This window comes from Scyliorhinus torazame, chromosome 28, assembly GCF_047496885.1.
Source record: "Scyliorhinus torazame isolate Kashiwa2021f chromosome 28, sScyTor2.1, whole genome shotgun sequence".
NCBI lineage: Eukaryota > Metazoa > Chordata > Chondrichthyes > Carcharhiniformes > Scyliorhinidae > Scyliorhinus > Scyliorhinus torazame.
Window position 1 is genome coordinate 6,264,920 of NC_092734.1, and position 26,281 is coordinate 6,291,200.

Below are 26,281 nucleotides of genomic sequence, written 5' to 3' on the forward strand. Positions count from 1 at the left end.
GCGGTCAAGGCAAAGTAATCCTAATGGGATTGGTGTAAAATGCTGGACTGGAATCGTTTGTAAAAAGTGGAGCAGAAGCTTTGTTTCAAAGGTCATTTGGAAAACATGGACTTGATTTTGGAATGCAAACTGGTATGGAAAAGCACAAGTCTGAGAAGATTTTAACGGCTGTTTTTGTGAATGTAATTTGGAAACACTTGTGACAGTCATCTGGGGGATTCTGGAAAGAAATTTACAGACACTAACTTGGGTTCTGTGTACGGAGTGTATTTGACAAACATCATCTTGTGTGCTTAAAAGGGACTTTGTGTTAATGAGACTGTTGCCGCTTGAGATGTACTTTGTAATCCATGTCAATCCTAAAACCTATTTGTAATTGTTAAGCTGAAGGAGTAGTAGAGGTGTATTGTATTATAAAGTTTCTCTGAGATTGAAATTAAAACAATAGAGCTAGTCGCAACTTGAAACTTTAATTGTTTCCCTCGCCACGGATGCTGCCTGGCTTGCTCAGTATTCCCAGTGTTCTCTGGTTTCATTTTGGATTTCCAGAATTCGCAGTGTCTTGCATTTGTAATGATGAGATTGCTTTCATTGTGTCAACAACAGGCATCAGCCAAATCAAATGCTGCAAATTCTTCTATCAGTGGCATTATACTGCACAAATGTAAGCTTCACCTTGGTACCTGTAATGGGCTTAATATTTGTGAAATATTCTCAGATATGCTTGAGTTTGTTACATGCTGTCATCAGTTTAAAAGTGAAGTGAACTAATGCATGTTTCTGTTTTGCTCTCATTTATCTGCTTCACTCTGGCACAAACTATTAGCTTGCTCCCTGAACAATGAAAGATGAAATACCCGAGAATCAGGCAAATCAATCTCTCTGTGCACAATTGCCAAGTTTAATTTAATAAATCTAGCCATTTGCGGATTGGCGACAGAAGATGGCAGTGAAAAAAAGAAAGACTGCATTTATGTAGCATTTTTCATGATTATCGGATATCTCAAAGCGTTCTACAGTCAATTAAGTGCCTTTTGAGGTATGATCATGCAACAACCAATATGCACACAACAAACGTCCACAAACAGCCTAATCATGACCAGATAATCTGAGGGATAAATATTAGATGGGGCACTGGGGAGATCTTTCCTGGTCTTCTCTGAAACAATGCCATGGGTTCTTTTTACGCCCCCCCTAGGAAGCAGGTGGGGCCTCAGTTTAACATCTCACCCAAAAAACAGCATGACCGCCGATGCAACGCAGGAACGTTAGTCTTAATTTCTGTGCTTCATTCTTGGCGTGAGACTTGAACCTGGAACCTTGAGCCACAGTTACCTGAATGTTAGAAAGCCCTAACAGCAACGCCCGATTGGCCAAGTTTACACGACCTGTGACTCCAATATCACACACTTTAGTTGACTCTTAACCTCCTCTGAAATGACCCAGTAGACCGCTGCCTTGTGAAAGCCATCACTGAATAAAGGTTCGAACTCACTTCCTCGGGGCTACACAATAAAGATGTCTTTGCTGGTGCCATCCAATATTCCAGTAACTGATATTAAAATATATATTGTGTATGGGACCAATTCCTATGTATTCCCAAACATGTTTTTGTATAATGCCACTGTGTGATACAGCAAGAATATATTTAGAAGCAGTGTGTGTTGATTAGTACTGGGTTATACGATGGTTCTTGTCAAGGAAGCAACACTGCATGTAAAGATTTGGGATGCGACATATCTGGTAAAATTGTTAATATTCAAGAAGGGTTAATGAGATAAATTGGCTTTTTAACATTGGAGGTTGCTTGCCTTGCAACCAGTTGGGGTAAACCTAGTAGAGTGAAAAGCCATGGCAGTGTGAGACAGCCCACATTGCTACAACATAGGATTGGTTTCATACAAGATTGCTTTGGTTATACTGCCAATTTTGTATTGTCTCAGTGTGGTCATTATATCAAATTCATGCAATGTGTATGCCATTGCCCCATCCACTGAAATCATTCTCATCTACAAAGGACAGCCACTTATATTGGGCAAAATCCAGTTGTTAGCATTTGCGTTGAAGCCCATTTCAAAGGTGCAAGTTGGCCAATGAAAGGCGGAAACTGAATTTCCATTGATCAGTAAATTATTTCTCAATTGCAGAGTTGCTGATAATGTATTTTATCAGGTTGATAAGAGTCCAAAGTACACCAGGTATAGTATACAATCAAGTAAATGCCAACATTTACTTCCACTTGTTAATTCGTATAAGTTGTATGAATGTCAGAAACAAGAATATTGCCGTCATACACAGAAGTGCAACTTCATTTTGCCAGAAACCCCAAGTGCTGAAATCAATATTTTGTTCAATCATGTACGTTTCTCCAGGAACCCTGTGGAATACAGAATACAGGTCATGGCAGAGGGAGTAGAATACACCAATTAGGTTACAACCTTATAAGAAACAAATGTTTTAAAAATGAACAAAACAGTAAACGTCACCAATATTTGACACTCTGGTGTCCTTCCCGAACATATATTTTAATTAGAATTTTAAGATTATCTCTTGAACTGGATTAAATCCTCATTAACTATTTCATTAATTTAATAAGATCAAATCCCTTCACTCCATCTCTGGGGACTATAATTCTCAAGGCCCCTCAGCCAAGTGACTTATACATCTCATCTGAAAAACAGACCATGGAAAGTACTGCATTACGTGAGAATGTCAGCATAGATTTTGGTAAAGATTGTTATGTATGTGTGGCTGAAGGGGATAATAATGACAGATGGCTTGTGGAGTTGGTGTTGGCTGGGAGGAAAGCAGACGGACTTGGAGATGTTGCAATGGGAGAAGCCAGCAGGCTTCCCATCAATTAGTCTTCAATCCTGATGTAATGAGTATTGGTAAGCCATGCCATTAAAGTTTGAGTACAAGGAAACTGAATATTTGTAACAAAGAGTTTGAAACAATATAGACCAGTGTTGTCTGATTTTTAAAAAATCCTGATTAACCACATGTGTCGCTGTGGCAATATGGTTTTAGCCACTTTGTAGTAAAGAAAAAACACATGAGCATGTGATAAGGTCAATGAATGTCATCTTGTGTGCATTCACTTCAACATCTCCCGCTGTTCAAAAAGGAAGGCGGGAAAGCACTTTTATGCTTTTCATCTCTGCATTTTGCCAATCAACATACAGAGGTTAAGGTTCGCATGCCTGGGCCATGTGAATACGATTATTGAATTCACATTCTGAACAATAGGCTGCAAGGCTAGGTTTTTTTTACTTGCCAGAAATGCAATTGGCCACATTTGGGTTCTCAATTAGCCACATGTAGCTACTGGTCAATGTAATGGACAACACAGGGTTTTAATTGTTTTTAAAATGTAAAAATATTGAGTCCGTTTTTAAGAAATACACTCACTTTGTAGAATTCAGGTAAAATATTTGTCCTTTTAGTTCATTGATTATCAGTGCCTGTGGAAAGATGGGAAAAACAAAACATTAATGTTTATCCAACCTGTGTTGTTTAGATAGCTGTAGATAATTTATTTAAGGTTTAAAATTAAAACTTTATGGCATTTTCTAAAGTACAAGGAGCACAGAGCTGGGTTGGGCTTAATGCGAATCTTTGGCTTATTACTCATATGTCTATCTTATCTTCTGTAATCAACATAGTGACTGGGCAGACACTAATTGTCTCCTTTTATTTTCACCAATTAAAAATCAGAAGGAGAAACTTGACGTTGCATTTCAATGTCAACTGAAGTTATGTTACCCTTAACCCAAAATGACAGAATCAAAAGACGATGCTTCACCATAGGTTTTTAACCAACAGGAAATGTAATAACAACTATGTATTTGTTGCTGTTTTCAGTCGCTCCATGCTTTTTCTCTCTCTGCTCTGATCTCCAATTCCTAACTCATTGTGATGCCTCACGCCCACCGCACGGCCCAAAACAACATGCATCTTAATCTTCACCCACACTTTGCCCTCTTGCCTTTGCGAGAGTTCCCCAGCTCTCCTGCTGTGGCTCAAAGCTCATCACCCATACCAACCTCCTGAATGTCTTCTGTCTTCAATCTTTAAACAAACATCCCTGTCCGCTACCTCTTTTCTGAGTTTGGTCGCAAGGTGAATTGCCCACAGAGAATTTGCCAATTCATTCAGAATACCTTTACAGTCATATTTCGCCTCTGTTTGGCACCCTACCCCAGGCTGAAATTAGTCATCTGCTGAGTAGAATTAGGGAACCAATGTACCATTTTTCCACATCACGGTTCTGTAAATCCAGTTAACTATGCCACCATCCAGTGTAATGTTTTTCTAAAATCTACGTACCAGTTCTAAAGTTATTTTTATCTACGTTTATCTTACGTTAAATGCATAACGGAATATACTGATCCACTTCAGCCAGGCGAGCCACTGCAACATTTTGTTCACGTTCACCAAAAACCCTCCAAAAACCTACAAATACAAGTGAAGTATTCATCAGAGCTTCCCCATGGGTAACAGGAGCCAGTAGAAGGTGTTGCGAAATGGACCAAAAATGGCTCTTACCATCATGAAGACGTATGGGATGGAGATCAGGGCATTGGCTACTGCAACGGTATTGACACTTGCACTCACGAGAAAGGCCAAACTCACTGCTGACAAACTGGTGAGGCTGAGAGTCAAGCAGAATAAGAAAAAAGGTACCACGTCTTGCTTCAACCCTGCATTGAAAATATTGGACTCAAAAGGTTGAATATGCATTGCATTCATTTGCTGTCTGTTCTCCTGCATGTAACATGATTACCATATTGGCCTACATACATAAGGTTAGGTGCATTGGCCATGATAAATTGCCGTTAGTGACCAAAAAAGGTTAGGAGGGGTTATTGGGTTACAGGGATAGGGTGGAAGTGAGGGCTTAAGTGGGTCAGTGCAGACTCGATGGGCCGAATGGCCTCCTTCTGCACTGTATGTTCTATGTCTATGTCTATGTTCTATGTCTATGTCATGTCAACAGCACCTTCGGAAGGAATGAATTAATTGGAAAATGCTTCAGGAGGATATCCTAACGTGAGATAGGTTGCTGTACAAATGCAAACTTTTTTTTCTTAACCTTTTCTTGAACTTTGTCTATCAGTGGCATCCCAGTAATGGCCACTTCCAATCTCACTCCCTCAGTTGGGAGGAGGAAGAGGTGGCGAGGTTGTGCAGTGGTAATGTTGTTGGATTAGTAATGAAGAGGCCCAGGCTAACGCTCTGCAGACATGGAGTTCAAATCTCACCAAGGCAGCTGCTTGAATGTAAATTCAATTAATAATAAATCTGCAATATAAAGCTAATCTCACCCATGGAGACCAATCATCAATTATTGTCAAAACTCATCTGATTCACTTTTTTCCCTTCAGAGAAGGAAATCTGCCATCCTGACCTGGTGTGGCCTAGATGTGACTCCAGAGCCACAACAATGTGGTTGACTGTTAACAACCCTTGGTTCAAGGGTAGTCCGGAATGGGCAACAGCTGCCGGGCTTGGCAGTGCCACTGACACCCATAAAAGAAGGAAGATGAGAAAACTCCACTGCATTTGTCCCCAGGCATCTACTACTGACTATAGTAGACTTCAAGATATTCTTCCACTACTCTCTTTTAACTGGTGTATCATTAATAAAAGTAAGGAATCAATCGAAGTGGCTTTGTACTTATTATGTGGGCACGTTTGCCTGGGTGCTGGTTATAATGGGGCACTCTTGTGTATTTATTCCTCATTGTGTGTGTTGATGATAGGTAAAAATTACGAAGACACTTACCCATCATAAAGTAAGAAATAGCTGCGAAACTAAGAACGGGTATGATGCGATTGGGGATCACGTCTGCCAGGATCTTGGACAGGAAGTAAGCTGACGTTCGATAATAGCCGCTCGCCTTTTCATGTCTGATTAAAGAATTTGTTTTTTTAAAACTTGTACGTCACCAATGTCTCAGATTGCAAGGAATAAGAAGCAGGAATTTAATGTTAAAATAATTAACACCGCATCAGTGGCTGTGAGGGGAACACCACCACCTGCAGGTTCCCCTCTCAGCCAATCACCATCCTGACTCGGAAATATATCCCCATTCCTTCACTGTCGTTGGGTCACAATTCTGGAACTCCCTCTCTAACAGCACTGTGGGTGCACATACACCTCAGGAACTACAACGGTTCAAGAGGGCAGCTCACCACCACCTTCTCGAGGATAATTATGGATGGGCAAACAGTGCTGGCCTAGCCAGTGGTATCCACATCCCAGTAATCAATTGTTAAAAACATTGGGCAGACTTCAATGCAAAAAGTTTCCAGTTCATTGCTGGTGGGTTTTTCAGGGAGTTTCCCATCAGTTCAGATGGTGTGTTCCCCACCGCTATCAAATGACATTTAGTCACTATTTTGGGCCCTGGGGTGTTTAGCACTCAATTAGAATATTTTTCAGCACTGGGCAGCTGAATTCCGAGATCAGGCCGTCATTTTGAAAGGTGCCCCAATCTCTAAGTGAGCTTGTGGGTCCATCCCAACCATGGGCACATTATCCCCCCCCCTCCACCGCCCCCCCCCCTCCCCCCCCCCCCCACCCCCACCCCCCACCCCAAGTGAGGACAACCCACTAGGGTCCCTGGGGGGATCGTCCATATTATCTGCCATGCACTCCCCCAACCCTTCAAACCCCCCCCCCTCCATTCTCCTTTCATGGGCATAGCCCCCCTTAGACCCTGACCCTTGGCAGTGCCACTGTGGCACCTGGGCATCCTTGCACTGACACCCTGTCAGCACTCCTGTCAGCTTGGCAGTGCCACCTTGACAGTGCCAGGGTGGCAGTACCAGGGTGCCAGATAAGCAGTCCCAAGGAACCTGCATTCCAGGGGGAGGGCAAGGGAGCCACCCTTCACTATCCCTGACCATCAAGGGATCTTTGTCCTGGGAGGCCCCCGGGGTGCCGTTCTGCCTGGCCCACGTTTGTGCGGACCAGTAACAGCGCCCGGCTGCAGCCTCCCTGGCGAGGCTGGTAGTTCCTGGGTAAGTTGGTCAAAGTCGATTTAAAACCTATTTAGATGCGTGCCACCTGGTCATTCTAATCAATCTAGGCGGGATTCTAATTCCAACGCCTCGTGGATTGGGGTAGATCGAGTGAGGCGTGAAGGCTGCTGGGAAGCCCCCGAGAGGCCTCTCCTGGCATCTACCGCCCGCACTGATCAAGTGAGAGCACAACACGGCTGGCTGATCGCTCCTATAGATTTTGAAACTGGGACCTACGAGTGCCCTCAGTCCCTCTGACTCACCGTACTTTATTTCTGCAATGTTTTATAATAATTAAATAAACCTCGAGTTATTTCACAACTTTCCTCTGGACACCCCAAATTGTGAACAATTTTAACTCAATCTGCCTGGCAGGAATTTAACTTTGATGAAAAGTGAAATTGGGTTAATTGCAAACAGTGCAACCCAGTGATGACAAGCACCCCACACTGGGAGTAACATGTTACTTGCAGCACTATTACTCTGAATCAGTTCATCTGCCGGTCTGTTTCTGGACTCGATTTGGTTTGAGCAGTGGTTTGTTTTTTCAGTAACCAGTGAGCCACGCTATGACTGTCAGGGAATGCAATTCCCCCCTTTTTAATTCACTTTCCTCAAACAAAAATAGGAACAAAATACTTAGCTGCATACAAAAAGAGTGATTTTTCTTGTATAAAGATTTCCACAGCTGAAAGATTACCAAAAACCTGATTGATTATGATGAAGAAGAATGCGCCGAATCTGAAATTTAAAAATATACATTTGAAACTTGAGTGGACAGAAAGGCACTAGAAGCACAATACATCATCTCAATCCTCCAAACGTTTACAGGGAGAATGGATACCAAATGCTCATCCGCAACCTTTTTTCCTCTCACTTTCCTCTGTCCCTATCCCTTTGGCATATATCCTCTATCCCCTCCGACCTTTCTCTCCCTGAGCCTGAATGATCTGTCCTTAGCCAAAGTTTCATCTTCATCCCCTTAAAACCCCTAATACAATTAAATTTGATCTTGGTACAATGTCATCTCTGATCCCCCAATACCCCTTACACGGCGGCACAGTGGTTAGCACAGCTGCCTCGCAGCTCCAGGGAGCCAGGTTCAATTCTGGCCTTGGGTGACTGTGTGGAGTTTGCACTTTCTCTCCGTGTCTGTGCAGGTTTCCGCTGGCAGCTCTGGTTTACTCCCACATTCCCCCAAAAATTATAGGTTAGATGGATTGGTCATGGTAAATTGCCCCTTCGTTTCCAGGGATGTGTGGCTTACGGAGTCGCAGTGAAAGAGTGCTTTTTCAGAGGGCCGGTGTAGACACGATGGGCCGAACGGCGTCCTTCAGCCATGTAGTGATCGGGACAGATTGCAAGTGGAGGCAGATGGAGGTAATGTTTCAGTGGCTGAGCCACTTTCGGGTCTGACAACTTGCTTACAAGTACAATTAATGATACCTTTTCAACAAGCCATTCCTGTATCCTTAATGGCATTGTTTTGCGCTTGCAATTCACCATCCTCACGTTATTAAAGTCAGAAGGAGATCCTTTGGCCCACTGACTTTACTCTAACCGTCTGCTACCAGCTGAGTTCATGATCTCCACTTAAAGAGGAAACTCAGAAGTGAGCAGTCAGTTCCCTAAATACTCTCATCTAACGCTGAGTGGGTGCAGAGGAAGCCACCAGCTGATGCTCTGAGACATTTTACCTATTGGGTTTTATTTATATAAAGTACAGAGACTGAATAGAGACAAACAAGGAAATAAATTATCAAAAACATTCCCCAATCAGAAATTCCATAATAACAATCTTTATTATTGTCACATGTACGTTTACATTAACACTGCAATGAAGTTACTGTGAAAATATTCTCACTGTTGAATGAAATACATGTAATCATGTGTGAATTGAATTATTCCTACCTGTTCTGAAAAGCTTCTGGCATTGTGTGTGGCATTTGATAATATATAAGTCCATTCAGTATTCCAAAAAGTAACATAAGGAACACTTGAGCCACTGAAGTCTGTGGGTTTCTGCACAAATTCTTGATTGTCCGGCCACACACAATATAAAGCTGAAAGTTCAAGAATAAATAATGAATGCTTCAGCTAAACTCAACAAAGAAACACACAAACAATGACCCTACCTTATTACAATTTGTTAGTTTGCATTTACTATTATCCGAGGTTCAGTACATTGGTTACTCCAATTAGTGACCCACTTGGTCCCTCCGACCTGGAAGGCACTTTTTGTTTTGCAATTATCTTGTTCAATGGTAGCATAACCCACAGATTGTAACAGAGAACCATCATTGAGCCTAATATGTTTGAGCTATATCAGGTGAACCATCATTGAGCTATATCAGGTGAATTATTTTGCGCAACTAGACTGAAATACATTCTCTAAAGATCATTTGCTTATTTTACATGAAATATATGAATGAGCAATACTCAATTTAACACTGGCAACAATCAATTTCTATGCTCCTTGTCTATGAAGAATAATAAAAACACAACTTGTTAAGCTCTTGAATGATGGCTCACTTCTCAACTCTAGCTGACTGGACTCAGCTTTCAAACATATTAGACATTTCTTAATCGCTGCACAAAGAGCCCAGCTCATCCTCTTCTTCAAAGAGATCGAGAACGAGTGAAAACTCCTCTGTCGTCCACTTTAAGTCTGTGATATTGAAGGGGAGAATTACTATCAGGCTGCAAATTGCAGCTACACCTGAGGCGATATGTGAACAGGAGGCTCCAAGGGATCAAGCTGGGCCCAGGTGTTGGCTGTGTGCAGTATTTACAGGTCGCTCAGCAGGAATCGTCCATGTTGGTGTTGCACACACTCTGTCCACTGTAATTTATCTAATCCCATCAATTTATCCTTCTATTCCTTTTGTGTTTATCCAGCTCCTCACTAAATTCTACTCACCTCAACCACGTTCTATCCAATCTGTTGACAATGAAGTTCCTCCAGAATTCCATTTGGATTATCATACTTATGGCCCCTATTTCTGCCCTAATCTTCTCACAGTAGCATGATTGTAGATAACAATTCTCTCATTAAATAACTGACACTTCTACAGTCACCAGGATGTCCCTGAACTTTGCAGGCAGTTAAATATTGTTGAAATGTAGATTTGTTGAGACTAATTTCAGACTGCCAACTTATTGTCAAGCTAAAAATGCACCCTTGGGAATTAATCAACTACAGGCCGAATCCAAAATCACAGAAACATGATAACGTAAAATATTCAGTTCAAGCCACACAGATATAATTAAATGCTTCATAATAGGGCTGTGAGTTTCTACCATGGATCTTCATGACTGAGTAGGTCAATTCTCAATACACAGATCTTTGGGAAAATGGGGCAGGATGTCCCACATGGTATTGGGATCCAGAGAAGCAGGATTTGCTTCATTTTCTTTCCCTTTCTGCCGCCAATCTGCCTCACCAGTAAAACGCTGGGAGTCAGTGTGACGCTGCTTGATGAACAAGTCGTTGCCATTCTGAAAGATTGGTTGAAAATGCCTCCCAGTTACCGAGATCAATGCTGCCGCGTTTTGAGGAAAGCTTCAAAGTGTCTTTCAAGCATTAGTTTTCTCCTGTTTCATCAGCTCTGAGGAATGCTAGCCATTGAGGAGCTGAGGAAACAGGATCTGTCAGGAAAGGTGCTTTGGGGCCACGCTGGCGGTGTCCAATCCATCAATGTTGATTTTGCAGAAGTTTTGCCTGAGTGCTGGGAGAGTTGGTTTCAAGAAGGAGGCTCGTGTTTGTTCAACAGTCCTTCCATTTAAGACAAATGCAAGAAATTTCACACAAACAACACTAGGAACTCTTCATTGCTTTAATCAACCTGACCAAAGCATTTGATACAGTTAATCGTGGGGCTCGAAAGATCTTTGTGCTCCAAAGATCTGGATGTCTGAGAAAGAACAACCTTGCAACTGTTTGTGATGATATGACTGCAACGGGCTTGAATGGGAGATCTGAAACAGATGCTTTCAAAATCCAGACTGGTGTCAGGCACGGCTGAGTGATACTCTCTGTACTACTGACAACGTCCCTGACATCTGCTAGTCACCTCAAAGGTCATCTGCCCTCTGGTGTGCGTATTGAATACTGCCTAGATGGATCACTTTAACCTCAATCACCTCTGTGCCAAAACTAAACTGACCATCTTGGACACACACAATCTGGTTTTACAGGTGAGTTTGGTGTTGTTTCTCTTTCTGTGCACCAGATTTACAAGCTACTCACAAAAACTTAAATTCTACAAACAAGAAACATGACCTGTCTTTGAATGTTGCCAAAATAAAACTAATCTGTCAACCTGCACCTGGTCAGCCAATTATTCCACCTCTCACATATCATAGAATCCCTACAGTGCAGTAGGAGTCCATTCAGCCCATCGAGTCTGCACCAATCCTTGGAAAGAGCACCTTACCTAGGCTCACACCTCCACCCTATGCCTGTAACCCAGTAACCCCACCTAACCTTTTGGCCACTGAGGGGTAATTTACCATGGCCAACCTACCTAACCCGCACAACTTTGGATTGTGGGAGGAAACCGGAGCACCCAGAGGAAACCCATGTTGACACGGGGAGAACGTGCAAACTCCACACAGCCGCCCGAGGCCGAAATTGAACCCAGGTTCCTGGCACTGGGAGGCAGTAGTGTTAACCACTGTACCACTCGTATATACGTTGAAGGAGAAGCTCTGGAATATGTAATAATAATAATAATCTTTATTAGTATCACAAGTAGGCTTACATTAACATTGCAATGAAGTTTCTGTGAAACTCCCCTAGTCGCCACACTCCAGCGCCTGTTTGGTTACACAGAGGGAGAATTCAGAATGTCCAATTCACCTAACAAGCACGTCTTTCGGGACTTGTGGGAGGAAACCGGAGCGCCCGGAGGAAACCCACGCAGACACGGGCAGAACGTGCAGACTCTGCACAGACAGTGACCCGAGCCGGGAATCAAACCCGGGTCCCTGTCGCTGTGAGGCAGCAGTGCTAACCACTGTGCTACCTTGCACCCCTGTTGAGTACTTCCCACACCACAAAAGGCCCCATTGACAACATCAGACCAGCTGCTCTAGTTTGGCTTTCTAAAAACTGCAACACGTGTTTGACAACAAAGCTTCTGCAAGTCAATAAGAGTCCTGATGTAGGGAGTATTGTCATCACCATGCTCCTGTACTGCAGTGAGACCTGGACTGCGGAGCAGAGTCACATAAGTTCACAAGGGAAGTACCATCAGCAACGCCTCCATAACATCCTTTGGATTCAATGTTTGTTATTACCTATTGCATTTAATTATTCCTTCAAACAAGAAAACAACACAAGACGTTTATCTACCTGATACCAGAAAGGAGTGGCATATGAAGATTTAATTTTACTTGACGACTTTGAGACATTAGGCACAGACAAGGACTTCAGTTCCTTTTCAATGTAGTCATAGTACTTTGACTGTTGGAAATGATGGGCCAGGAGATTCTTTTCTCCTCCAGGATCCAGGGCCGTTTGAGAAATTATCACAACCTCTTTAATAAAGAAAAAAACAAGTTGGCATATTTAGATAATACACTGGCTGAGGGACTGTTGCATTACTAACAATGTTAACAACAACTTGGATCTTCCCACCGCCTTTCATGTCGGAAAACATCCCACACCACACAGAGACAGATTAAGAAATATTCAGAGAGTTGACCCAATGCTTAATTAAAGAGGTGAGTTTTAAGAAGGATTTTAAAGTAAGGCAGAACATATCTGAGGCACAGTAACCAATAGTGCGAGGAAGTGATTCTTCAAACAGACCTAGCTCCTCCCATTAATTAGATCATCTGTCTCTTCTTACAAAATGTCGTTTGACTTATTAGCCAGGACCAAACACAATACTTCTCATAAATTATCTATACCCCAGGGGTCCTTCAAACCTAAACAACATTCCATTGGCTGGCTTTCTGTAAATAAGTAAATGGTTCTCAAGATCTATTAGCAGAGCACTCCACCAGCAAATCAATGATTACCTCACTTTTATGACACCTTAACCACCACTCTAGCAGTCATACTGTCTGTATTGTCATGAACTCACCTGGAGACAGCAGTAGGGCCTCAAATGGTATGCATGCCTCCTGGTAACAAGGTTAGAACAGCAGTTTTGATAATAATCAACTGTTAATAGTTTATGGAGGAGAAACAGATTATAGACGATTGGGTAGGTCCATGGTAACATATAGACACGGGAGTAGATGGGGCAGGCACCCAAATACACAGAAGGCATAATCAAAGGACAACAAAGGTATAATTGACCAGTCCCTGAGAAGGGAGGGAGGCAGTTACCACCTAGCAGTTTCAGTAAGTGGACAGGCCAGGTTTACAGCAAACAAGCTTCTAAGTCTTAGAGCCAAGGCAGTGCAGAAAACCTTTGTAACACCAGTTTTAAAATATCTTCACTGGACCAGGAAAAAGACATTTCTAGGTTTGAGCATCAGCCCTGTATTGTGTAACTGTAGCTGGTTTGTCAGTTTGAATGCTGTTTGGGGAACAGGGGAAGTCTGACAGAGTTCAGGTATCGTAGATATATTTTGTAACAAGGGGTACATTCCATACAAACTGTGCATGTTTAGTAAGTCATACATTTTAATTCCATGAGAGTAGAGTACTCCGGTCTGTGTGTATTTGTCTTTACTCTAATAAATAGTCTTTAATAATTGTTACATGACTACTTTCCCAAGTGGTTAGCACTGCTGCCTCACGACACCGTGGGCCAGGGTTCAATCCCAGCTCCGGGTTACTGTCCGTGTGGAGTTTGCACATTCTCCCGGTGTCCGCATGGGTCGCTCCCCCACAACCCAAATATGTGCAGGGTAGGTGGATTGGCCACGCTAAATTGTCCCTTAATTGGAAAAAAGGAATTGGGTACTCTAAATTTATTTTTAAAAAGGAGAACTCTACTTTCCCACCTTATTCCCATAACCCTTGATTCACTTGCTGATAAAATATCTGTCTATCTTAGACGTGAACCTACTTAACAACCTAGATTCTGCCCTCTGGCCCTAGACTCTCCCACAAGAGAAAACTTCATCTCAGCATCTACCCTGTCAAGCCCCCTGAGAATCCTATATGTTTCAATAAAGCCACCTCTCACTCTTTAAACGCCAATGATTACAGGCCCAACCTACTCAACCTTTCCTCATAAGAAAATCCCTCCATTTCCGTAATCAACCGAGTGAACCCCCTCTGGACAGCCTCCAATGCCAGTATATCTGTCCTTCGATACGGGGCAAAACTGTTCACAGTATTCCATGTGCGGTCTAACTTGCATAGTTTTAGCAAAACTTTCCTATTTTATACTCCATTCTCTTTGAAATAAAGGCCCACATTCCATTTGCCTTCCCAGTTACTTGCTGAACTTGCAGGCGAGCTTTTTGTGATTTTTACAGAGTTTTGGATTGACTTATATTTCTGGAGGCCAGTCAGAAGAGTATTGGAATAGTTGAGACTGGAGGTGACAAAGGAAGAACTGAGGATTTCAGTGGCAGATGGGATGAATCAGGAGCGGAGGGATGCTGGTGATGTTTCTTGGGGAAAGTCGCCTTTATGCTGGAAAGGATATGGGATTAGAAGCTCAGCTTGTGGGTTGAATAGATACAAAGTCTGCTTCACCCTCAGGTGGCTGGAGACGGGGAGAGATGGAATCAGTAGCGAGGTTATGGAGTTTGTAGTGGCAGACAAAGATAATGCTTTCAGTTTTCTAATGATTGGCTAGAGAAAATTGCAGCTCATCACAATATGAGACATTGGATGAGCAATCTGAAAACACAAAGGCAGTGGTGTGGTTAGTGGTGTGTTGGGTATGCCGGGTCTGCGGGGACTGCGTTTACTGCAGCAGTGAGAGAGACAGGCTTCCTACACTTGAAGAAATGCAACTCGATTTTATTGAACTCCTAACTATCATACATACTTTAACTGTGGGTTGACACTATGCTGACCTGACTGGAGACCTGAAATGAAAAATGAAAATCGCTTATTGTCACAAGTAGACTTCAAATGAAGCTACTGTGAAAAGCCCCTATTCGCCACATTCCGGCGCCTGTTCGGGGAATCGAACCGTGCTGCTGGCCTGCCTCGGTCTGCTTTCAAAGCCAGCGATTTAGCCCTGTGCTAAACAGCCCCTATAGACCTGAGGCTAACCTGACCAGGCTATCTTACTACCACATGGTGTATGTTCTAGTTACTGCTCACAGGCTCTGACTGCCTCAGAGGCTGGATCCCAAGAGAGCGGGAAAACTAGTGCCCTCTGGCTTTATAGTGGTCGTGTCCTGTCTGGTGATTGGCTGCTGTGTTCTGTGTGTTCACTGGTCATCCTGTGTGTCAATCACTGCCTGTCTGGGCACCATCATATACCTGTGTGTATACTATGACAGTTAGCAAAGGGATGGAGAGACAGAACTGGCTGTCACCAGCGTCATCTAGAAGTTGTTTGTGGATGCTGTTGCCAGAAAGTGACAATTAGTTGAGAAGGAGAAGCTCAAGGATATATTGGAATCTAGGATGACGGCCTGCATTATCTTTGTAAGTGAAGCTCCTCATCTCTGGAATCATTCTCATTAATCTTTTCTGCTCTCTCCCAAGGCCTTCACATTTTTCCTAAAGTGTGACACCCAGAACTGGATGCAATACTCTAACTGAGACTGAAATCATGTTGTATACAGGCTCAACGGAACCTCCTTGCTCTTGTCCCCTATGCCCCTATAATGAAGCTGTGGATACTATCTGCTGTGTGAACCAGTCTCTTCAGCTGCCCTGCCATCTTCAATGACTTATACACATTTACACCCAGGTCCCTCTGCTCCTGCACCCTTCAGAGTTTTATTTTATATTGTACCTCCATGTTCTTCCTATCAAAATGAATTACTGCACATTTCTCTACATTGAAGTTCATCTGTCACATGTCGATCCATTCCAACAACTTGCCTGTATCCTTTTGGAGTTCTACACTGTCATCCTCACAGTTAACAATGCTTCTGAATGTTGTATCTCGCTAATTTTGAAATCTTGCCCTGTGCTTCAAGGTTTGGGTCATTGATGTATATCAGGAAAAGCAAGGGTTCCAAGAGTGACCCAACCAGGTTTGGTGCTGTGGTAGAGGTAGGAATGTGATTGGAGAGAATCAAACATCGAATTGTGGGAAGGATGGGTCCAGGTGTGCCAAACAACAACATTCAAAGACGCTAGAGAAGAAAGGATGATTGGAGATGAGGGTAGTTCTCTTCTCTCCTTCTTCGTTCCATACAGTCTGGTTGAGTTAGAAGCCATATTAGTAAAATGTAACTGAAAGATAATCATCAATAAATCCTGATCATCAATAATACCTGGATTGGAAGTTTCATTAGAAGGTGGAATTGCTTCATTAATGACATCCAAGAAGAAATCGGAGGGGTTGTTGTAAGGCTCACATTCGTACCCTATAAAAGGAATAATTTGCCAACATTATTGCCAGTAGCAGTGTATTGTTACAACTCCCTGGGCAAGGGCACGATCAATTAGAGCCCCACCTGACCCAGAATCACAACACCGTTGAAATTAACTTTTAATTTAAAAAAATATCCGAAGTCTTTGATCTTTGGCCACCCAATAACTACAGTCACCAGGTTTGTCAATTTAAACACAATTAACTTTTACTTATAACAATAAATATAATGAAATAGGTAGCCATTTCAACTGGTTAACTATTATCTAACATCTAAAGTCCCGTCTTTAACTCGCCCCACTCACTAAACACTCATAAGACAGACAAACACAGAGGGGAAAGAGAGGGGTAAAAGAAGATAGTAAAAGTAAAATTATAAGAGTCTTTATTTCACTGGACGCCTTCCAGTGAGATTCTATCTTCAGCCTAAGGGCAACAGTGGGTGGCATAAAGTTGGGGTTCGGCTGCTCAAAATCTAAGTGTACTATTTTGAAACTTTTTAGTTACTCACTTCCTCTGCTCGACTTAAAGGTACGTCTCCATTAAAGATCCACGGATCAAAAATGATAACAACAAAATAAAAGAAATAGGAAATAAGGAATCAACAGGAAGGGTCCTTATAGCGTAAACAAGTCAGATGTCCCTCCCACAAAAACAAAGTATTTCAGATGCTGGAAATCTGAAAAAGAAACAGAAAATGCTGGAAACATTCCACAGCATCTGTGGAGAGAGAAACGGAGTTCTGGTTACAATTCGATAACCACTCATTGCAAACTCAAATAAGGTAGAGGTGCCACAGGTTTTTAGCAAGTGCCGTGGAAGGGATCAGGTAAACAGAAGGGGAAATCTGTGATCGAAGGCAAGGCAGAGTGACTGTGAGTGATCTTCCAGTCGTGAGGCTCAAATCCACATTATGCAAAGCAGTTTATACCTGGAGTTGGTTTATCTGTTGGTTATAAATGTGGAGTTTGGCACTGGACTCCTGGGAGGGATGTTTAGGCTGTCGGCCACTATTAATAGCTGATTAATCAACTGCTGTCTCTTTCTTATTTAGTGAAATTTATTTAGTACCGCAGGCTTGCTTTCATTCATTGACTCCAATTAGCAGTGAGCGAAACTGCTCAGGCCCAACTGAGCATGTCAGATCTATAAATAATTAGTTAGCATTGAGTTAATTACTTATTAGAATCAGTGGAGTTTAAAAAAAATAAAATAAATTGAGAGTACCCAATTCAATTTTTTTTTCCAATGAAGTGTCAATTTAGCGTGGCCAATCCACCTACCCTGCACATCCTTGGGTTGTGGGGGTGAGACCCACGCAACACGCGGAGCGAATCAGTGGGTTACGTTGGTCATTTTGGCAATTGGATAAGTCAATCATTATAATTGAATTTACACCATATTTCAAAACCCATGCATGAATTAGAAACAGCCAGGAAGGTTTTTGAGTAGATTGGACACAGTCTGGCCAAAGTTCTGATGCTTCATCTACATAAACCTCGCTTTGTAGAAATACACTTGTGCTAACAGATAAACAGCTCTGAAATGGGAAACTGGACATGGCCCTGAGTGCCACCATTCATGCTTTGAGAGTGTAAGAGGGGATAATCTCAGGAAATATGAACAAATATATTATTGGACTAGTCAGTCGTGGAGCCCCAAGTGCTGACTGGCCCTGTGAGAGCTTCATCAATAACCTGCTTCAAAAAGGAACAGGGAAATTCTTCTCCAGAAGAGCCTTAATCCATGTGTGTTAAAGCCCAACATTAAGTGTAATTCCATTACCAAGATCTTTAAAGTAGTTGATGGTTTCTGCACCAGGACCTTGATAGACAATGTTTCCTTTGCTCATCAATGTTATGTAATCCAGCAATTTATAGATGGAGTATCGAGGCTGGTGGATTGAGAAGATTATGGTCCGCCCATGTGTGGCCAACCTAAAATCACAAAATCAGCCTCTAATTATCGCGGCCAATTAGCATTTCAGCTAATTTTGGAAGATGAGGACATTCTAGACTGAGAGAATCAGGAGAGCGGGGATGAACCAGATACATTTACCAAGCTAAAGGAAACATTTTGACATTCTAACCATTAATGGAGCCAAACTGTATCCAAAGTGAATTAAGGACAATGAAGCAATGATGTTCTACTATCTGCATTAGAAAATATTATACATACAGTATTTTCTCTCTTGTTAAGAAACAATGATGTTATCGCAGTGGGCCACAGTAATGACATCAGTAAAAGCATGCTGAATAATATAATACAAGGGCAGCAGGAATACATGGTAGCTATCAGATAAATATTGTTAACTCGCATTTGTTTTGTTTCAGATCCTTCAAAATCCAACCAACAGCATTTACTGTGATGATAAGGTTTATTCTTGTGACATCACTGTGAAGTGATTTGAGCAAATGTTTAGGGACAATGATAATCTAATCGAGATCACCACTTTGCACCTCAGTTGGTGAATTCAACAAGACTTTAGCAAGAATCCAGACCCATTCCACTTTAATAATAATTAATAACCGCTTATTGTCACAAGTAGGCTTCAATGAAGTTACTGTGAAAAGCCCCTAGTCGCCTCATTCCGGCGCCTGTTCGGGGAGGCCGGCACGGGAATTGAACCCGCGCTGCTGACCTTGTTCTGCATTACAAGCCAGCTGTTTACCCACTGTGCTAAACCAGTCCCTAAAGGAGGTTCTTCTGTTACTAACTGAAAAGGTGAATCGCAAACAAAAAAAAATGAACCGGGTTTGTTGAAGAGATTTAAAATGACAAAAAAGTGATTAAACTTTAAATCTACTCATGTTGTAAGACGAGGGGTTCATTCCTCGTAGTACAAGCCAATCTGAATTGACATTTCTCATGTGCACAAATTTTCCATAATGAATTCCTTCACTTTTTGTCTAATAACAGGGTTTGTGTCATGTGAGAGTACCCTTTAAGAAATGGGTGTTTAAGAAATGTACCTTTAAGAAATGGAGCTGCTCATGTTACTGGAGTGATGTCAGAGTGTGGGTGGAGCTGAGCTCTACTTCTGCTTTTTTTAGTTTCAGTTTGAGAGAGCTTGGGTGTGTCTGTGTTTTTCAGTGAGCTGAATCTGAAGTTAAAAGTGAGCTGCACTCCTGTTGATCTCTGCCATCCAAAGACTATCTATGGATCATTTGGTGAATGCAGAAGAATTATAAATGTTTTCAGTCTTGAATGTAAACCCTGATGTGCTTCTGTTTGGAGGTTTGTTAAATCTTTTGGGTGTTGATAGGACAGCATACAGATTACTTAGTGTTGTATTCTTTGGGGGGTGGATTTGATTTACTGGTTGCTAAGATGTTCACTGTTTGTTTTAGAAAGGTGAACTTGAGTTCATAGAATGAACATTGTTTTGTTTTAAAAAAACACTGGTCCATTTTTTCCTATACCACACCTGTAGAGTGGGCCGTGTGCTCCCCATACCACAATCTATTAAAAGTTGTGGGTCAGGTAAACTCCATGATACACTTTGGGGTTCTCTAAACCCTGGCCCATAACAATTGTGACAATTAGATGAAGACTTACGTGTGGAGTAGCTGCATGATGGAGCTAGCTGTGTTTGCATCAAGCCCTGTAGTTGGTTCATCCAGGAACAGGAGGGAGGGGGAGGTGATTAGCTCCATTCCAATACTGCAACGCTTTCGCTCCCCTCCAGAAATCCCACGGATGAACTCTGTGCCAATCTGGCAAGATATCAATAGATTGTTAACTCAGAATATCTAAGACAAATGCAGGGGTCCAGCTTCCACACATTCAGCTCCTGCTGTACCTGACAGCTGGTATCACAACCCCACCTGACTGAACAAAAATGTCCGCCCAGCTTAATGCTGGCCAAGGTGAAGCCAATCATTTCATTTTTCACAATCACCTAAAGTATTGATTCCATCCAATCCTCTGGCTGTCAGCCCAGGCTCTGTGAAAAGGAAAGCTTTGGTGTAAAACCCAACTCTGTGAAAGGTGTACTGCCCACATTCCAGCTAACATAATGGCCATTCCCTTTTGTTTTCAACCACCTCTCCCTCGCAATTCGCTTTCCTTCTTTCTTATCTTCGAACTTTCCATTGCAATTCAGTCCTTGGGACCTGCCCACTTTCACCATCAAACAATGTCCTTTGAAACATGTTATCGAGGTATGAACAATATGGCATGTAATTGTGTTCATCATTGTAATAAAACAAAACATTGAATAGTAAATAGTACTAGGACTGTAGCATCTCTGTAAAAGGGTATATTATATACATTATACTAAACGGTAGAATGAATGAGGGGCATGTAATATACAGAGAGTGTGAAGAACTCTGTAAATCTAAGGGTATGATTATCATAGATCATAGAATTTACAGTGCAGAAGGAGGCCTTTCGGCCTGTCGAGTCTGCACCGGCTCTTGGAAAGAGCACCCTACCCAAGGTCAACATCTCCACCCTGTCCCCATAACCCAGCAACCCCACCCAACACTAAGGGCAATTTTGGACACTAAGGGCAATTTATCATGGCCAATCCACCTAACCTGCACATCTTTGGACTGTGGGAGGAAACCGGAGCATCCGGAGGAAACCCACGCAGACACGGGGAGAACATGCAGACTCTGCACAGACAGTGACCCAAGTCGGAATCGAACCTGGGATCCTGGAGCTGTGAAGCAATTATGCTATCCACAATGCTACCGTGCTGCCCTATTTTATATTATATAAAATTATATCATGAATACTGATATGTGCCTGTCGGGCAGAGTGATTGGTGTCTATGTTTTGAATTCTGGGTAAGATTACCTTGGTATTGGCGCAATCTTTTAATCCAAGTTCATCGATGACTTTGTTCACTTTTTGTTGCTTCTCCTCAAACGTGTACAATTTTTTGGGAAGTCGAAGATTTGCAGAAAACTCCAGGTTTTCTTTGACTGTTAACATTCCCATCAGAATATCGTCCTGTTATTGAAGAAAGCTCCTCTGCGTAAGCTCTTCAAACATGTACCACATACCTTTTTTAAAAATTAAATAGCCTTTCAATTTACAAGACAGCCATGGGTGAGCAAAGCCAGGTCTTCAGTCCAGGTAGAACTTTACTATAATCCCCATTAAAATATCCAATTGTTTTTTAATAACCTACATGAGATGCCGCAGAAGGATTCTTAGGATGCACAGGCCAGATACCATTAATAATATTGGGCTATCAGAGGAGACAGAACAAGACCCAATGGCCTTGAAATCAGAAGGCAAAAGTGGAATTGGATAAATCCCCAGGTTTCTGTCAGAGTTTCTCTGCACTACGGTTAGCTTGAGGAAATCAACATCTCAACACCAGTCCCATTGTTGAAATACAATGAATTCCTGACTTCAGTGTATTAGTGCAGGAGGTACAAACTAAACTCGACATGATATAATTTCAAGATTTTAATGATGAGATCAGTGTTAGTTACTCTTGTACCTCTCTGGTACTGATAATTAGCAAGTGTGGAGTCGCGTTCCATCAGGTATTAAATTGTTGGAGATTTTAAGAATATTAAGGAATTTTAGGGAAAACATATTGAATGACACTGCACCAGATTCCTATTGGGTCTTCTGGAACTATTCAACTCTGGCAGGTGATTCATTGATGTACAGGGTGTGATACTGACATGACCTCAAACCATACTTCACATGCCATAGAAAATCTCACTGACATTGCAGCTCTCACCTGCACAACATAAGCAGACTGGAGGTTAAAGTTCGAGTCCACGAGTTGGCCATTCAGTAGAACCTGACCTGATTTGAGCCCTTTTTGATCTTTCCGGTTTGCTAACACGTCTAAAAGCCTATGAGAAGAAGAGACAGTGTTTTAACCAGCGCCAAGAGGAAACATTCTGGTAGTTTTGTGATAGTTTGTATGACTCACGAGGTCTTGCCACTTCCTGTTGGACCAAGGATAGCGTTCATTCCGGGCCTCATCATGCCACTGAAATAAAGTGAATGGTTATGGCCATGTCTGTCAATACACATTGCCCACTTTAACAGAAATTCAAATATCCAAACACTAAATCGTTACAACTCAAATGCAAAAGGCAAAGAACGTCTGAAAAACAAGCTGGAGACCCGTTTTCAAGTTCAGAGGATTCAGCATGACCTTAGTGCGCACTCTGGCACCCATATAGTGCTGCACATTCCCAACAACCCAATTATAGCACTGTTCCAGAGATTAATTAAATATCCAGTCAATATGCAGAGATCAACAAAGGGTGTAAACATGTAGGTAATGAAGGAATTTGACCTTTGAATCTACGTGAGGTGGCTCTGTTGCTGTAATTGATTAGAAAATGCAATGTGTTTCCAAAGAGCAAGAGCAGGACACTTATGAAGTTCAAAGTGGAGTTGATGTGTAGACAATAGCCTGGAGGTCAGCAACATTGAAACAACCAGTGTCCAACTCTGATGAGGAAGGAAGAGATTGTGAGACCAGGTGAATGACAAAAAAAATGAAAAATAGATGTGCTTGTTCAAAGTCATGAATTATTGAAAGGTTACAGACCAGTACATTTATCGTCTATGGCAGGCAAAGCTTAGAGTCCTGGATCAAGGATTAAATTACCATCCATTTAGATAATAAGGGGGGGAAACAGCAACGTTTTCAGAAGGGGCAATTGTCCTTGACAGACCTCAGAATTCATTGAGGGAACATGAAAACAGGAAGTGGCCATTCAGCCCTTCGAATTCTTCTGCTAGTCAATTGGAAGCATAGAATTTACAGTGCAGAAGGAGGCCTTTCAGCCCATTGAGTCAGCACCGGCCCTAAGGGCGATTTATCACGGCCAATCCACCTAACCTGCACATCTTTGAACTGTGTGAGGAAACCGGAGCACCCGGAGGAAACCCACGCAGACACGGGGAGAATGTGCAGTCTCCGCACAGACAGTGACCCAGCGGGGAATCGAACCCGCGTCCCCGGAGCTTTGAAGCAACAGTGCTACCTCTGTGCTACCGTGCTGCCCAGGTTGATCTATATCTTAACCTCATTTACCCATTAATCCCCTTGCCCAATAAAAATCTATCACCTTCAGTTTTGAATTTTTCAATTGACCCCCAGTCTCATTGGCCTTTTGAGGAAAAGGGTTCCAGATTTCCATTTCCCTTTGTGTCAGGACGTGCTTCAGCCTGAAACAGCCTGGCTTGAATTTTAATCTTCTGCCCCCCTTGTTCTGGACTCTCCGCACCAGTTTTGCCCTATCAAATATTTTTAAAATAAATTTAGCGTACCCAATTCTTTTTTCTCCAATTAAGGGGCAATTTAGCGTGGTCAATCCATCTATCCTGCACGTCTTTGTGCTGTGGGGGCGAAACCCATACAGACACGGGGAGAATGTGCAAACTCCACACGGACAGTGACCCGGGGCTGGGATCTAACCCGGGTCCTCAGCGCTCAGCCAGGCACTGGGTCACTGTGCCACCCAGCCCTATCAAATACTTTCATCATTTTCTTTTTTGAAATAAATTTAGAGTACCCAATTATTAATTTTTTTTCCAATTAAGGGGCAGTTTAGCGTGGCCAATTCAGCTACCCTGCACATCTTTGGGTTGTGGGGGTGAAACCCACGCAGACACGGGAAGAATGTGAAATTTCCACACGGACAGTGACCCAGACCCAGGGGGGGGGAGGGGGGGGGGGGGGTAGAGTTAACTCCTTCGAGGACCAGAGGAAGCTGCCACATTATAATGGCAGTTATAATCCCCTCAGAAACCCTTCCGCCAGGTTCACGTTTTTCAAAAGGAGTACTAATCGGTGCCAGCGTGACCACTTGCTGGGGAGGCCGATGAATGACGAGAGGCCGTTGGATATGGGGTGGCTCCCATTAATTGTATGGAAATGGGGCTTAAGTAGTGAGAATTATTTTTTCGCCTCGCTACGGCGAGATCCCAATTTCCCGCGTACAGGAGAGGGCCGGTTGCATCGCAAACTGTTCGCCGCCTGCCGTAGTTCTCATTTCTGGCCTCTCCCGCTATTCACTGGCCTTGTTTGGCTCAAGCGAGCGCGCAACGAGGCCGGGGAATCGAGCCCAGAGTTAACGCTTCGAGTCCACAGGGCTAATCTTCACCCTGAAATGTTTCTCTCTCCACAGACGCTCCCAGGCCAGCTGCGTTTCCCAGCATTTCCTCTTTTAATTTCCGATTTTAGCATCCACAGTATTTTGCTTTTATTAAATAAATGATGACTTTGTATGAAACCTTATAAAGACTTCAGTTGGAGGAGTGTTTGCTGGATTGGGATACACACCACATGAGAGCTGGAAACTTCCATGGGTGTGGGAGGCAGAATCACTGGGAGCTGCCAGGTTACAAGGTGATCAAACACATCTGTTTAAAGCTCTGAAATGATGGGGCAGAGCAGAAAGAAGCAATTTCCAGAAGGCAAAGGGTCGGCAATGAGGAGCAGAAGGGCCTGTCCTGCGCCGTATTGTTTGTTCTATGTTCTATTAACAGAGAGGAGAGTTAACGAAGAAATTGAAATCCGGGAGCTGGAGAAACTCCTTCACATAGAATGTTGTGTGGAATTCACCCACAGAGTGGGTGACCGAGCGTTACTGAGTGCCCAGCAGGCAGCTGCCCACCACCTTCTCGAGGGCAAGTAGGGCTGGGCAACAATAACCGGCCCAGCCAGCGAAGCACACACCCCGGAAAAATGAATTTAAACAAATTATTCGAGATTAGACTGGTCAGGTGATAGAAGCAAATGAAATCTGTGAATGCGGTTCAGATTATTTGTTCATGTATCACCTTGCAGGGTATAAGACAATTTCAAAATTCAAACGAAAGAGAAGTGGTCAAGTCCCATGAAACGAACATTCAGCGGCCCCGGGTGAAGTGACAGCGGTGAAGGGGCAATCTGCTGGCAATAGACTTGCCAATTACCGACACACTGGAGGAGCCCCGCTCACCCCCCACCCAGTTGTCCATGTTCCGAATGCAAGGGATCCAGTCTAGACAGTCTTACCTGACACCGCACAGGATTTCCATCTTTTTCCCTTTTCTGCAGAGAGCTCCTCTTGAATTCACCACATATCTGAGGTTGTGAAAAGTCAGAATTGGACCAGAATTGGGAAAATCGGAGCTTTTTTCATTTCTGTTCTGCGTTGGCATTTCCATTTTTAGATTGGTGTTCCCTTTTACAATCAATGTGAGCAAAGGTGAAGTTCTTATCTTATATTACACAGTGAAACATGTGATCATACATTACGAACGTCATTTCTTTAAAAAAAATTTTTTTTTTATTCTCCTCCTTTTTCACGTTTTCTCCCACATTTACACCCATCAAACAATAATCAGCAAGATATGTCAATCCCCATAGTAACAACGATCCCATCCGCCCACCAACCCCCAAACCTCAACCCGCATGTTTACATAAACAAATGACAAAAAGGAATCAGGGATTACCCGTAGTCACCCTTAATCTACACGGCTCTCCACCCACCCACTCCCCCCAACCAACGCCATCCAGCCTCTAAGAGAGTACCGTACATGATACCCCAAAGTTGTACCCCCCCCTTCCCCACCCCCAAGTCTCCAGCTCCTCCCGTCCAATGCCTCTTGTAAAACTCCTCCTCCCAACCTCGGTTCCCTCCCCCAACCTCGGTTCCCTCCCCCCAACTTTCCACCCCGGCTACACCACTCGGACCCTGTTCTGCCAGGCTCCGATGGCCGCAGCCCCTCCCCCCACCTCACTCCCGTTCACTGGCCGGCTTAAACCGGCCAGCGTGGAGGCCCCCGCCCGGGTCCCTTTT

At 43.0% G+C, this 26,281-nt stretch overlaps 1 protein-coding gene across 2 annotated transcripts; it reads right to left on the minus strand.

The window, feature by feature from the left end:
* Nucleotides 1-451: 451 nt before the first annotated feature.
* On the minus strand, nt 452-25,654 carry abcg2c (ATP-binding cassette, sub-family G (WHITE), member 2c). 2 transcript variants are annotated; one of them, XM_072491398.1, is made up of 15 exons: nt 25,495-25,654; nt 22,408-22,467; nt 22,210-22,327; nt 21,306-21,461; nt 20,061-20,218; nt 18,288-18,439; nt 16,405-16,497; nt 12,386-12,570; nt 8,941-9,092; nt 7,681-7,770; nt 5,789-5,913; nt 4,549-4,703; nt 4,366-4,455; nt 3,412-3,464; nt 452-2,377 (listed from the first exon to the last, which is right to left on the minus strand). In XM_072491398.1, exons 1-15 carry the CDS (start codon nt 25,644-25,646, stop codon nt 2,230-2,232), a joined length of 1,887 nt encoding a protein of 628 aa, XP_072347499.1. In that variant the 5' UTR covers nt 25,647-25,654; the 3' UTR covers nt 452-2,229. The 2 variants fall into 2 exon arrangements, with proteins under 2 accessions (XP_072347499.1, XP_072347500.1); XM_072491399.1 differs by lacking the exon at nt 25,495-25,654 and adding an exon at nt 22,780-22,885.
* Between the last annotated feature and the right edge of the window lie 627 nt (nt 25,655-26,281).